This window comes from Rhincodon typus, chromosome 10 (assembly GCF_021869965.1).
Source record: "Rhincodon typus isolate 14 chromosome 10, sRhiTyp1.1, whole genome shotgun sequence".
Lineage (NCBI taxonomy): Eukaryota > Metazoa > Chordata > Chondrichthyes > Orectolobiformes > Rhincodontidae > Rhincodon > Rhincodon typus.
In genome coordinates, this window is record NC_063341.1 from 2,546,303 (window position 1) to 2,561,805 (window position 15,503).

The 15,503-nt window shown below is 45.1% G+C and overlaps 1 protein-coding gene across 1 annotated transcript in view; it reads right to left on the reverse strand.

Annotated features, from left to right (window-relative positions):
* Nucleotides 1-10: 10 nt before the first annotated feature.
* The window catches only part of LOC109918947 (2-5A-dependent ribonuclease), a 27,256-nt gene continuing 11,763 nt past the window's right edge, over nucleotides 11-15,503 (reverse strand). Inside the window, exons 4-6 of the mRNA XM_020518894.2 lie at nucleotides 12,931-13,063; nucleotides 7,909-8,033; nucleotides 11-952 (exon numbers count right to left, since the gene is read on the reverse strand). Of these exons, the coding sequence (XP_020374483.1) occupies nucleotides 832-952; nucleotides 7,909-8,033; nucleotides 12,931-13,063 (379 nt within the window). The 3' untranslated portion in view covers nucleotides 11-831. The remainder of the gene's footprint in view (nucleotides 953-7,908; nucleotides 8,034-12,930; nucleotides 13,064-15,503) is intronic.

Below are 15,503 nucleotides of genomic sequence, written 5' to 3' on the forward strand. Positions count from 1 at the left end.
TCATCAGGAATCAATTAACTGTGGGTTGGTTTATTTAAAACAATAAAACACATTACAAGTCATGAAGCAGGCATTACAGCAAACCAACTGTTCTCGATTTGTCCAGGTTGCAGGCTCACAGACAACTAACTGGTAGGTCGAGTGTAACACCCTACATACACAGCACATGGAATCCTTTAAGATGGATTTTCTTAAAGGCAATACGTGTGCACAATACATAGCCATTAAACATCAAAGGGAGACAGTTACATTCTCCCTTATTGAACATAATCATTGCCTGGCAGTTGTGTGGCATGAATGTTACCTTATTCATGTTTCAAGTACACATCTCTGGCAGTAAAATGCGTTGAAACATCCTCAGATGACAAAAAGTGCTGCACTTTTGGGGTGGCACGATGGCTCACAGTGCCAGGGACCCAGATTCAATTCCACCCTCCGGAGACTGTCTGTGTGGAGTTTGCACATTGTGCCCGTGTCTGCGTGGGTTTCCTCCGGATGCTCCAGTTTCCTCCCACAGTCCAAAGATGTGCAGGTGAGGTGGATTGGCTATGCTAAATTGGCCCATAGTGTCCAGGGATGTGCAGGTTAGGTGGATTAGCCAATGGGAAAGTACAGAGATAGGGCAGGGGGTCTAGGTGGGAATCTCTTTGGAAGGGTGGTGTGGACTTGATGTGCCAAATGGCCTGCTTCCACACTGTACAGATTCTATGAGACAAATGCAAGTTCTTTTTTCTCCCCCCTTTCTAGCACCGAAGTATGCACATGGTTCTGTCTCATAGCCTCTGTAGAAACACTCAAGAGACGGCAATCCTTTGAAGGCAGGAACAGCGTCTATTCTTTTGGAAAGTACTTCTCCCACTCTGTGCCCTTCAGGGCCTTGTAGAGAGCAATGATCAGGTCAGGAAATAACCCAAAGCTGTAATCTTCTGGACTCTTCATTAAACTGTGGAACCTGAAAAGTACAATTAACATCTGAGCCAATGAAGACATTTCTCAGCAATCCCTAAATGCTGAGCTTTGGTACTCAGCAGTCCCCAGGAGTCAAAATAACAACATCAACGGGATCTAATTGGTAGATCATTGTTCCGAATTGCTCATAAATGCTGCCTTCACATTTCTGGAGGCTTTGATCAGAAGGATTGCTTTCTCCTGTCCACCATACTGCTTAAAATCAGTTCAAACTCCCAACCATGCAGCTGAAAGTGGAGACCTGGACAAACTATAACCTGGTTAGTGGTAGCACTATCACCTCTGTCTCAGAAGAGACAAAAACATTTAGAAAGAACATTTAAACATCTCTGTCTGTTTAAATCAGAGACTTACAGTCAGAGAATCACAGTATGGAAACAGACCCCTCAGTCCAACTCATCCACGCCCAGCAGATATCCTAAATAAATCTTGTCCTACTTGCCAGCATTTGGCCCATATACCTCTAAACCCTTCCCAATCAAATACCCATCCGGATGCCTTTTAAATGTTGTAATTGTACCAGCCTCCACCACTTCCTGTGGCAGCTCATTTCATACATACACCACCCTCTGTGTGAAAACATTGCCCCTTAGGTCCCTTTTAAATCTTTCCCCACTCACCTTAAACCTATGCCCTCTAGTTTTGGACTCCCCTACCCTCAGAAAAAGATGTTGGCTATTTACCTTGTCCGTGCCCCTCATGACTTTATAACCATCTATATGATTACACCTCAGCCTCCGATGCTCCAGGGAAAATAGCCCCAGTCTGTTCAGCCTCTCCCTATAGCTGAAACCGTCCAACCCTGGCAACATCCTTGTAAATCTTTTCTGAACTCTTTCAGGTTTAACAACATCCTTCCTGTGGCAGGGACAGCAGAACTGAACACAGTATTCCAAAAATGGCCTAACTCATGTCCTGTATAGCTGCAACATGACCTCCCAACCCTTATACTCAATGCACTGACCAATAAAAGCAAGCATACCAAATGAATTCTTCACTGCAGACACAACAAAAACAAAAGTTATTGGAAAAGCTCAGCAGGTCTAGCAGTATCTGTGAAGGAAAAAAACAGTTAACGTTTCGGGTCCGGTGACCCTTCCTCAGAACTTCCTTCTTCACTATCCTAATTACCTGCAACTCCACTTTCAAGGAGCTATGACCCTGCACTCCAAGGTCACTTTGCTTGGCAACACTCCCGAGGATGCTACCATTAGCCACGCGAGTCCTGCCCTGATGTGCCTTACCAAAATGCAACACCTCACATCTATCCAAATTGTACTCCATCTGCCACCCCTCGCCCATTGGCCCATCGTGATCAACACTTGATCACATATCATAAACCTGAGAATATATAAGGCACTGGTGAAACCACACCTAGAATAGTGTGTCCAGTTTGGGTCTCCTTACTGGAGGGAGGCTGTGGTGGCACTGGGGGCAGTTCAGAGGAGACCACCAGATCGATTCCAGGGACGTAAGGGCTCTCATACGTGGAGCAGTTAAATAGCTTGGGCTTGTACTCACTGGATCTGACTGAGGAGTATGAAGTGAGAAAGGGGATTGATAAGATGGACGTCAGGATGCTTCCACCCTTGCGGGACAGCCTGAAACAGGAGGTCATGGATGTGGAGTGAGAGGAGGTAGGTTCAAAACTGAAACGAGGAGAAACTACTTCTCTCAGAGGGGTGTGAGTCTGTGGAGCTCACTGCCCCAGAGTGCAGTGAAGGCAGAATCAAGAGAGATTCAAGAAAGAAATAAATATGTTTTAGATGAAAAGCGGGGGTAATTGGCAATGGTGGGGGGAGTGCGAGCAGGAGAGCAGAGTTGAGACCAGGATAAGATCAGCCATTATCATGTTATATAGCAGAGTGGGCTTGATTGGGCTGAATGGCCTCTGCCCTGCTCCTAATCCCTACATTGAGCACACTGTCAGGGCCGCCACTGCAGAACTGAGGGGTCTGTTGCCTTTCAGGTGAGATTCGAAACAGGGGTCCTGCCACAATTTATTGAACTGTACTATCTCCCCGGTGACGAGTGGTGGAATTTAGATTAAAATCACGAACCAAGCCTCATTAATGGTGACCATGATGATCATCATTGATTGCTGTCCAGCCTCGGCCTTACCCAGTCTCTAGTCCCACAGCAATGAGGTTAACTCAGTCAGCGAGCAGTTCAAGGGAAAATTAGTCTCGAGTAACAAATGCTGATCTATGCTAGTGATACCCACCTCCCATGAAAACAGAATGCAACAGAGACTGATGACAGCCAAAATTATTCTCAGATCAGACTAAGGATGAGATGGGGAAGATGTTAAAAAATGAACTCAGCTCAGGACAGAACAAGTCCCCACTTGTCAACACATCATCACTGTCAAAATAAGTCAAGGAGGAGAACTTAAAACTAAAAGGCGAGAGCACTCCAATGTGGGAATGTCAGTGAAAATTCAGGCAACTGAGGGACGTTAGGGAGAACTGCAAAGGAAGGCAAAAACGGTACCAAGAGTTGAAAAAAGGTGATTGAGAAAGAAACCTGTGAGGAGTTACAAAAATAACACAAAAGGTTTTACACTAATGTTAGGAGATAGATAGTGTTTCAGCACAATGCGAACCCTTTAAAAACAAATGAAAGTAAAGGAATGGCAGATTTGTACATTAGTTAGTTGTGTCAGTCTTCACAGTGAAGGGACAGGATAATGCACCTGCCATTCCAGAAAGATTAATAACGGATCAAAGACTGGAATTCGTGAAACTTGATACATGCCAGAAACAGCACTGGGAAACGAGTAGCTCCAAAAGCTGACAGATCTCCAGGACCACAGGGGTTTAAAGGAAGGAGGTGAAGAAGTTTCAGGCGCTTTATCCAAAAGGTTCCAAAGCAGCAACCATTCCTTTGGTTTGGAAGATGTTTTGCTGTAATTCCACGGGTTCAAGAAAGGGGAGAGAGGGAACCCAGGAAATTATATACTGGCCAATCTAACATCTGTTTTGAGGGTTTTATTGGAATCTATAATTAAAAGCAGAGAGACTAAAGCATGTCGAGAATTGGAAATTGCCTACATAGATTCATGACGGGTAGGTTCTGTCAAACAAACCAAATGCATTGACTAAAGTAGTCGATAGGAGATATAGTTTTATCAACTTTCAGAAGTACTCAATTTTCCACAAAAGAGAGAGTCTGTTAACTAAAGCTAAACCCCATGAGATTGAAGATGAATGCTAGACTTGGTTAGGAGACTGGTTTAGTGACAGACGACAGAGAAAGGAAGCGACGAGTGGTGTTCTGCAAGGATTCTGTGGTGAGGCCTTAACTACTTATTGTATGTATTAATGAGATTATATGTTCACATTGACCTAAAGATTGATGAAATAGCAAGTTGTGCAGACAATCTTTTTGTTTAAAAATCACTCAAAGGATGTGTGCATTGCTGTCTGGGCCAGCATTTATTACACATTCCTACTTGCCCTTCAGAATCATAGAATCCCTACAATGTGGAAGCAGGCCACTCAGCCCATCGAGTCCACACCAACCCACTGAAGAGCATCCCATCCAGACCGACACCATCCCTGTAACCCTGCATTTCTTATTGGCTAACCCATCTATTCTGCACACCGCTGGACACAATGGGAAATTTAGCAACGCTAATCCACCTAACCCACACATCTACGGACTGTGTAGGGGAAACCAGAGCACCCAGAGGGAACCCCACATAAACACGGGGAAAATGTGCACATTCCACACAGACATTCATCCGAGGGTGGAATTGAACTGGGTCCCTGGCACTGTGAGGCAGCAGCACTTACCACTGAGCCCCTTTACAAGGTAGTGGTGAGCTGCTGCAGTCCATGTGCTGGAGATACACCCCCTATACCCTTAGGGAGGGAATTCAAGAATGTTGACCCAGTGACAGTGAAGGAACAGTAATATATTTCCAAATCAGGATGGTATGTAGATTGGAGGGGAACTTGCAGGGGGTGGTGTCCCCCTGTATCTGCCGCCCTTGTCCTTCTAGGTAGAAATGGTTGTGGGTTTAGAAGGTGCTGTCTGAGGATCTTTGGTGAATTTCTGCAGTACATCTTGTAGATAGTACACAATGCTGCTACTGAGCATCGGTGGTGTAGTGGATGTGATGCCAATCAAGTGGAATGCTTTGTTCTGGATAATGTCAAGCTTATTGAGTGTTGTTGGGGCCGCACTTATCCAGGCAAGTGGAGGGTATTCCATCACACTCCTGACATACAGATGGTGAACAGGCTTTGGGGAGTCACAGGGTGAGTTACTTGCCGCAGTATTCCTAGCCTCAGACCTGCTTTAGTAGCCCATTTATTAATATTGTGAGACGAGTTGAGTTTCTGGTCAATGGTAAGCCCCAGGATGTTGAGAGTGGGGGATTCAGTCATGGTAACACCACAGAACGTCAAGGGGCGATGGTCAGATTGTCTCTTATTGGAAATGGCCATTGCCTGACATTTGTGTGGCACAAATGTTACTTGCCATTTGCCAGCAGATTGGTTGAAAGCATAAAGTTAAAAACAGACATAATGGGAGTGTAGAACAGTGGCAGATGGATTTGAATGCAGCTAAATGTGAGCTTCATCCTTTGTGGACTTAAAACAGATAAAGTTGAGTATTTCTGAGATGATTGCATGATAACCCAGAGCTCAAGCTTTGCTGTTAAAAAAACCATAGACAAATTTAAAGTATCAGGACTCAGACAGGGAACAATCAATGACACAGTATCAGGCTCTGTATTCCTTTGATGTTGAAAAGCTGGGAACAGTACATTTCGGGATCACAGATTCCTGAAATGGAATGATTAGAAAGAAAAAAAAGCAGCCAAAGAGTTGAATGGAGTGTTACCCTCTGAATAGAGAGGATTAGAACATTAAAGGGACAAAGTCTTGCTACAGCTGTAGAAAGCTCTGATGAGGCCAGTTCTGGAGAATTGTGGAATTAGAGAGGTAAAGAGAATTTCCTTTTGTGCTGAAGGATAAGTCTAAGATAGGGGGACAAATCAGAGCTGGACCATTGAGGAGAGAAGATTTCTCCATGGAAAAGACAGTGGGTGTGATTCTTTCTTTCTGAGGTAATCTCCCACAAACAGCTAGCTGAATTACTTGTCAAATGATAATGGCACTGAGATACCAAATCAGCCATGATCGCACTGAATGGCACAACAGTTTTGAGGGGATGAATGGCCTGCTCCTGTGAAAGGAAACCTGTACGTCACAAGCGCCGAAAGTATGGTTTGATTTGAGCACGAGAAAAGCAGGGATCGGGAAAGGCATATGGCATCAGTCCCTGAGGTTTAGAAGTCTCTGGAAAGTTGGGTGGAACCACGAAGACTTGATGGAGGGAGATTCGAGATCCCGGGCGAAAGAAGGATTATCCCTCTCAAACCAAAGTTGGGTGAGAAAAACCTGTGAACAATAAATTCAGGCCTTGAATGGGCCTAGGCTTTATGAGGAATTATGGGGAATTATGGGCTGTTGGTGGGACAAGGAACATTAGGCACCAAGCAATTCTCTGAGTTTTCGGGAAGCAGCTCCAGTCATAATGGTAAATCTGGAGATATATTTACAGACACGACAAATCTAAATGACATCAATGGATGAAGTGAGGTCAGGGTTCATACTCTGCAATAACTCCTGGCAGGAAGTGAGTGAAGACTGTATTCTGCTTCCCTCTGTCATTAACTCAGCATGTGGTACTGCTTCTCAGCAAAACTCAACTTTACACCAGACAGGAACGTTAAAGAATAGAGCCCATTTAAGCAGTGAAGTCTGACTGGCTATTTTGAGCTGATCTGCTACCTCTCACTCCGGATTCCTGCACTGCTCCTCTAGCTCCTAATCGCCTTCCTATCCAAAACTTGACTGATCTTTTCTTAATTCATTTACAGGATTGGGTATGCCAGCATTTATTGCGCAGAGAGCGGTAAAGAATCAAGTGAGGGTATCCTTGTATAGGGTAGGGTAGGGGAGTGTGTCTGGGTGGGATGCGCATTGGAGAGGTGGGATGGGCTGAATGGCCTGCTTCCACATTGTAGAGATTCTATGAATATCTTTATGATGCTCATTCCCAAGAGAGCCGTTGATGCTTATTCATTTTAATAAATTCAAGATGGAGATCATCCATACGTGGAGAGGCAGTGGCCGAGAGGTCTCATCACTAGACTCTTAATCCAGACACCCAAGTAATGTTCTGGGGACCTGCGTTCAAATCCTGGCAAGGCATGGAGTGGAATTTAAATTCAATAAAAATCTGGAATTAAGAGTTTAATGATGACCATTGCTGGGGGAGAATCCCATTGGGCCCACTAATGTCCTTTAGACTGCTGTCCTTGCCCATACTGATTGACCATGTGACTCCAGACCCACAGTAATATCAAATCCCTACAATCCGGAAGAAGGCCATTCAGCCCACCCAGACCCACCCCCCCATGCTAACCCTACATTTCCCATGGCCAATCCACCTAGCCTGCACATCTTTGGACTGTGGGAGGAAACCCACAAAGACAGTTGCCTGAGGGTGGAATCAAACCCGCATCCCTGGCACTCTGGGGCAGCAGTACTAACCACTGTGCCACCCATTCCTCGTCTCTGTTGTAAACATCCAACCCTTTATTTCCAGACTGTGCCTCTGCTCTAGAATCCCCAAGTAGGGGCATACCCTTCCAAACTCTACTGTCAGGGCCCTGGAGAATTTTACAATGTTTCAGTGAAACCTCCTCCCATCTTTCTAAATTCCAGGGAATCTTGCCCCAGTCCCCTCTCTCGATCATTAGACAATCCCCTCAACCCGTCACGTGAATTGTTGCTGGGCTTGAGAATCTCAATAAGAGTTTCAAGGAGGGAAAGAGAAAGAAAGACTCTTCCTGCTCTGAATCGATAAAAAAAAATTGAAAAAGCACAAAAATATTGTCACCAAGTATTGTTCACATACTCTTTCTTTTCATCGAAGTGCTGGATGAGGTTTCTTATGAATTTCAGGAGGTCACTGGTGGCATCCTTATATTCTTTATTCTTGCCTTGTTTTTTGTTCATGTCATTTAGGAGAACGGGGTCGACCTGGAAGGAAATGAACAGCAGAGTTTGTTTTATCTATTGATTAAATTCACCTTGCTTGCTCCTCTGTCCCATTCAGGCTATTAGCACGAGCTCTGCATGTTCTTGCTTCTCCAGGCCAGGAAGTGGTGATCTTGACTATGGATTTCACAATGGTCTCCATCAGAGAGGACACACAAATCAGGGACAGGGATAGTGTCAAGAGATTACAGGCCCCGCTCTTGCTCTTCAGCCCAGGAGCCGAGCACTAAGGGCTTCCTGGAGACCTGGGCACTGGTTGTTGTGTCTTGTACCCTGCACGTAATGCAAATGATGTGACTGCTCCTTCTGATTCTTCTCAACCTCACCGGGTCTCCAGATTTGCTGAAATTATTTAATGACCAGGCTTTTAGCTGCCTTTGCCAATTATGGGATCTGATTGAGGGGGAAAACAGACTAAATGGTCAATAAGATTGGGGTGTTACAGACACAGATTGCTAAGTGGAGATCGGATGTTGTGGCTCTAATACAGACCAGACTGAAAGAAGGACAGCACTGGGTATTAAACGTTCCTGGATACAAAGTGTTCAGGAAGATAGGAAAAGGGGGTAAAAACGGTGAGGGATGGTGGGAATGGGTTAAGGAGATCAGTGCAGACCTGGAGAAAGAGGATGTCCCAGAGGTGTCAAGAACTTGAATGGATTTGGCTCGAGATAAGGAACAAAAAAGATGCAGATTGCTTAGTGCAGTCTATAGGTCACCGACTAGTGGGAAGGATGTAGAGGAACAAGTCTGCAAGGAATTTACAGAGAGGTGCACACATCGTAGAGTCGTTATAATGGGAGACTTTAATTATCCAAATATAGACCGGGATAGTAGCGGTGTGAAGGGCAGAGAGGAGCAAGCACTCCTAGATTGAGGCAGGTTTTTGACAGCAGAGTGCATCATGTCCAGCAAGAGAGGAGATCCTGCTAGATCTGGATCTTGGCAACGAGATTGACCAAGTAGATTAAGTGTCATGGGGAGGCACTTGGAGAACAGTGATTGTTGAAGACATTTAGGAAGGTATTAAAAAAAAAAAGAGCAAAGGAATTCCAATACCTAATTCTTTTAAGTTTGCATATAGATAGGGTGGTTAAGAAGGCATTTAGCACGCTTGTCTTCATTGCTCAGACCTTTGAGTTGTACAGGACATTGGTGAGGCCTCTTCTGGAATACTGTGTGCAGTTCTGGCCACCCTGTTATAGGAAGGGTATTACTATACTGGAGAGGGTTCAGAGATTTACCAGGATGTTGCCAGGAATGGAGGGTTTGAGTTATAAGGAGAGGTTGGATAAGCTGGGACTTCTTTCACTGAAGGCTAAGAGGTGGAGGGGTGACCTTATGGGTCACTAGGGGTATAGATAAGGTGAATGGCAGGTGTCTGTTCTCTAGGGCGGGGGATTTCAAGACTAGGGGGCATATTTTTAAGGTGAGAGGAGAGAGATTTTAAAAAGATACAAGTGGCTTTTTTTTTTAAAGCACAGAGCGGTTCGTGTATGGAATAAACTTCCAGAGGATGTGAAGCATTCGGGTAAGTTAGAACATTTAAAAGACATTTGGATAGGTACATGAATAAGAAACGTTTGGAGGGATATGAGCAAAGTGCAGTCAGGTGGGACTGGTTTAGATTGGGATTATGGTCAGCCTGGACCAGTTGGACCGAAGGGTCTGTTTCCATGCTGTATGACTTTATGAACGTCCAGAGTCAGAATAATTAACCGGGAGAGAACTGAGGTCAACAGGGCAAGAGCAGAGCTGGATTGGATAGACTGGATTCACAGATTGGCAAGAGAAACAGTAGCTGAGCAATGGGTTACCTTCAAAAGGAGGGAACAGTTGAGGTATATTCATTCAAAAGGAGAAGGCATGAAAAACAAATTAAAGGCTTCCAGAATGCAAAAGGAGATAGAGATTAAGAAGAAAAAAAATGTATTTACGACAGACGTCAAGTAGAAAATATAACTGAGAGCCAAGTTAAATGCAGAAGGTTCAGAAAGGAGATGAAAACATAAACTAGAATAGCAAAGTGAGGTTAAGGATAAAGACTGCCAGCTCATTTAAAGAGGAATCCCAATGTCTTCGACTGAACACATAAACAGCAAAAAAACGGAAGAGTTGGGCCAATTAGAAACAACCAATGAGATTTACACACAGAGGCAGGGAACATGGCTGAGATATTAAATGAATATTTTGAGTCCGTCTTTCCCAAGGAAGGAGATGCTGCCCAGGCTATGGTAACAAAGGAGGAACCTCGGTCATTAGAAAGGTTTAAAACTGATAAGGAGGGGCTTGGATACACCGTATTATTTAAAGGTGAGAGGGCACTGGAGCTAAATGATCCAAGAAGACTAAAGGAAGTGACAGTGGAAATCAGAGAGGCACTGGCACAATCTTTCAGTCTTCCCCATTCTTGGGGAGGTGATGGAGAATTGGAGAGCTGCAAACAATTTCCCCTTGTTCAAAAACAAAGGTTGTAAGGATAATCCCAGTAGTTACAGACCGATCAGTTTAACTTCAGCAACGGGGAACTCCTTGAAACAAATTAAAGGAAAATGTGGGTTAATTCCAAAGAGATGATTTCTTAACAGAATTTTTTTTTTTTTTTGAGGGTGAGAGAGAGAGAGTTGATGAGAGCAATGCTGTGGATGTGGTGTATAGGGACTTCCTGAAGACATTTGATGCATTGCCGCACAACAGATATAACAGGAAAGTGATAACTCATGGAATAAACAAAACAGTAGCAACATGGATACAAATTAGCTTAGGGGAAGGAGAATTCACGGACATTTTTCAGGCTGAATAGTTAGTAGTGGAATTCCTCAGTTTTTAATCAAGGTTCACTCATGGGGCGGGGGGGGGGGGAAGAGAGAGGTCGCTGGCTGGCCAGCATTTATTGCCCATCCCTAGTTGCCCTTGAGGTGGTGTTGGAGGCTTCAGTGTGTTGTAAGTAATACTTGCCACTTGTCAGCCCAAACCTTGGTATTGTCCAGGTGTTGCTGCATTTGAACATGGTCTGCTTCAGTATCTGAGGAGTCACAAATGGTGCTGAACATTGCGCAATCATCAGTGAACAGCCCCACTTCTGGCCTTACAACGGAGAGAAGGCCATTGATGAAGATGCTGAAGAATGCTTGGGTTTGGGCATCACCCTGAGGAACTCCTGTAGAGATGTCCTGGAGCTGAGATGACTCATCTCCAACGACCACAACCATTTTCCTACATGATAGTAAAAACTGCCGATGCTGGAGTCAGAGGTAACGCAGTGTGGGGCTTGAGGAACACAGCGGGCCAGGCAGCATCAGAGGAGCAGGAAAGCTGACATTTTGGGTTAGAAACCCCATTTCTGAAGCAGGGTCCCGACCCAAAACGTCAGCTTTCCGGCTCCTCTGATGCTGCCTGGCCTGCTGTGCTCCCCCAGCTCCACAGTGTTATCATCTTCCTATGTGTCAGGTATGACTCCAACCAGCAGAGTTTGCCCGATTCCTATTAACAGCAGTTTTCCTAGGGCTCCTCACACTCCGTCAAATGAAGCCTTGATGTCAAGGGCTGTCACTCTCACCTCACCTCTGGAATTCAGCTCTTTTGTCCATGTTTGAACCAAGGCTGTAATGAGGTCTGGAGCTGAGTGGCCTGGCGGAACCCAAACTGGGCGTCACTGAGCAGGTTATTGCTGGGCAGGCGCTGCTTGATAGCACTGTTGCTGATACCTTCCATCGCTTTTTTGATGATCGAGAGGAGACTCATGGGGCAGTAACTGGCCAGGTTGGATTTGTGCTGTTTTGTGTGTACAGGGCATACTTGGACAATTTGCAACCTTGACAGGTAGGTGCCAGTGTTGTAACTGTACTGGAACAGCTTGGCTAAAGGAACGACAAGCTCTGGAGCACAAGTCTTCAGTACTATAGTCCAAATGCTGTCGGGGCCCATAACCTTTGCAGTGTCCAGTATCACCAACCATTATATTATGTGGAGTGAATCGAATTGGCTGAAGATTGGCAAGTCTTGGGTCAGTATCAGGACCCTTGCTTTGTCTGATTTACGTAAATGATCTAGATTTTGCTGTGCGGGGGACAATTGCAACATTTGCGGATAACAGAAAATGTGGGAAAATTATCAACTGTCTGGACGGCAGTGGAGAACTCCAAAAGACCACTGGCATGATAGCCAATGGGCAGATAGATTGAAGATAAAATTCAACGCAGAGGAGACATATTTTGGTACAAAGAAAATGGGGAGATAGAGGGTACTATTCTAAAGAGTGAGCAGGAGCAGGAACCTGGGTGTATATGTGCATAAGTCACTCAATGTGGCATCACAGATAGAGAGAGCAGATAACAAAGCATACACCATCCTAGGCTTCATTAATAGGAGCATACTGTACAGGAACAGGGTATTTATGCTCAACTTGTATAGATCACTAGTTAGACCTCAACTGGAGTACTACATACAGATTCCAGTCTTGGGTGACTGTTCTCCCCGTGTCTGCGTGGGTTTCCTCCGGATACTCCAGTTTCCTCCCACGGTCCAAAGATATGCGGGCTAGGTGGATTAGCCATGGGAAATTCAGCGTTACCAAGTTGGGCGGGGGGAGGGGTGGTGGCGGTCGGTGCTGGGTCTGGGTGGAATGCTCTTCAGAGTGATGATGGCCGACTTGATGGGCTGAATGGCCTCTTTCTGCCCTGTACAGATTCCACCGTTCGCTTCAATGCCTGGCATCAATCTGCTCACCAGCAGCGAATTATTCAGCATCCATTTCATCGAGGGCTTTTGGAGCTGACAGAATCTAAAGCATGTGGCATTTAACCCACAATAGGCGCTAAACAGAAGCCAGCATCAGAAAGCTCAGAGAAGCAGTGTCATTGCAGGTTGGAAGTTGTACCTTTTGTGTCCACTTGTGAAATGATCTTTCCTGATCTGCACCAGTCTCATTCAGGATCTGGACGATCCGACTGTCATAATTCCGGGTGACCACATCCTTCTTGTTGGCAAGACTTTGGACAAACTGGGCCTTGCTGGAGGGGAAACGAAAAACTGATTAATGCAAAGCAACCTCAATCACACAGAACTGCAGTGGCTGATAACATCCTGTGTCACATGTAGAATTGTTGATGCAATAGGATTCTAATCAGATTCATTTTCGTTCTCAAGTCACCTTCATGGGTGAGAGTACAGTGCAGTTTAATACAAACTAATTCCCAGCAATGGTACAGGCCTACAGGGGAGGAAGGTATCAACTGAACACAATAAAATGTGTGAGGGATTGACAGCCAGTTTTTGACTGTGGTTCTATGAAGCACAGTGGGGTATCGTCTAAGTTTAAAAGCTCCATGCAAATACAAGATGCTGCTGTAAATGTGGAAAAGTACAAAGCATTTAACTTTGAGTCAAAATCCCAGACTCCTCCATCACCATTCCACCAGAGGCACATACAATGACCCTAGAGCTTACAAAGTCTTATGGCATCAGGTCAAACAGAGGTATGGAATCTTCCTACTGATTCCCAACTGAGTTGATGAAACAGTACTCCTCAATATTGAACCCCAATTGGAAGAAGCACTAAGGGAAGCAAAGGGCCGCAGGGTGTATTCTGAATAGGAGCACTCCATAGAACATAGAACATTACAGCGCAGTACAGGCCCTTCGGCCCTCGATGTTGCGCCGACCTGTGAAACCAATCTGAAGCCCATCTAACCTAAACTATTCCATTATCATCCATATGTTTATCCAATGACCATTTAAATGCCCTTAAAGTGGGCGAGTCTACTATTTTTGCAGGCAGGGCATTCCACGCCCTTACTACTCTCTGAGTAAAGAACCTACCTCTGACATCTGTCTTATATCTATCACCCCTCAATTTAAAGCTATGTCCCCTCGTGCTAGCCATCACCATCCGAGGAAAAAGGATCCCACTGTCCACCCTATCTAATCCTCTGATCATCTTGTATGTCTCTATCAAGTCACCTCTTAACCTTCTTCTCTCTAACGAAAACAGCCTCAAGACCCTCAGCCTTTCCTCATAAGACCTTCCCTCCATACCAGGCAACATCCTGGTAAATCTCCTCTGCACCCTTTCCAATGCTTCCACATCCTTCCTATAATGCGGTGACCAGAACTGTACGCAATACTCCAAGTGCAGCCACACCAGAGTTTTGTACAGCTGCAACATGACCTCATGGCTCCAAAACTCAATCCCTCTACCAATAAAACCTAACATACTGTAAGCCTTCTTAACAACGCTATCAACCTGGGTGGCAACTTTCAGTGATCTATGCACACGGACACCGAGATCTTTCTGCTCATCCACACTACCAAGAATCTTACCATTAGCCCAGTACTCTGTATTCCTGTTACTCCTTCCAAAGTGAATCACCTCACACTTTTCCGCATTAAACTCCATTTGCCACCTCTCAGCCCAGCTCTGCAGCTTATCTATGTCCCTCTGTAAACTGCAACATCCTTCCGCACTATCCACAACTCCACCGACTTTGGTGTCATCCGCAAATTTACTAATCCATCCTTCTACGCCCTCATCCAGGTCATTTATAAAAATGACAAACAGCAGTGGCCCCAAAACAGATCCTTGAGGTACACCACTAGTAACTGAACTCCAGGATGAACATTTCCCATCAACCACCACCCTCTGTCTTCTTACAGCTAGCCAATTTCTGATCCAAACCGCTAAATCACCCTCAATCCCATGCCTCCGTATTTTCTGCAATAGCCTACCGTGGGGAACCTTATCAAATGCTTTACTGAAATCCATATACACCACATCAACCGCTTTATCCTCATCCACCTGTTTGGTCACCTTCTCAAAGAACTCAATAAGGTTTGCGAGGCACGACCTACCCTTCACAAAACCGTGTCGACTATCCCTAATCAAATTATTCCTTTCTAGATGATTATAAATCACACTCCAGTGTGCATCATTAAGAGGTGCCTCGACAGTGATGGACTCCCCAAAGCCCGTCTGCCATCTAGAGGTCACAAGTCAGTAGTTGGTGGAATAGACCCTACTTGCCTGGATGGGTGCAGTTCCAACAACATTCAAGAATCTTGACACCATCCAGGACAAAGCAGCCCGCTTGATTGGCACCACATCCACAAGTGTCCACTCCCTCCACCACTGACGCTGAGTAGCAGCAGTGTGTACTATCTGCAAGATGCACTGTGTGCACGCCTGGGTATGTATTTCCACGTGTGTATTTGTGTACTGTATTGTGTATTTTTGTGTGTGTATATTTGAGCGTAATGTAGATTTGGGTATTCTGGTGCATTTGTGTGTACATTTGTACAGTGCGTATTTTTGTGCATTTTGTATATTTGTGTTGAGCATATATTTATGTGACCAGTGTATAATTTTGTGTATATTCTTGAGTTCAATGTAGATTGGGCGGGGGGGAGCTGTGGGTGTGTGTGTGTGTGTGTGTGTGGGGGGGGGGGGGGGGGGGG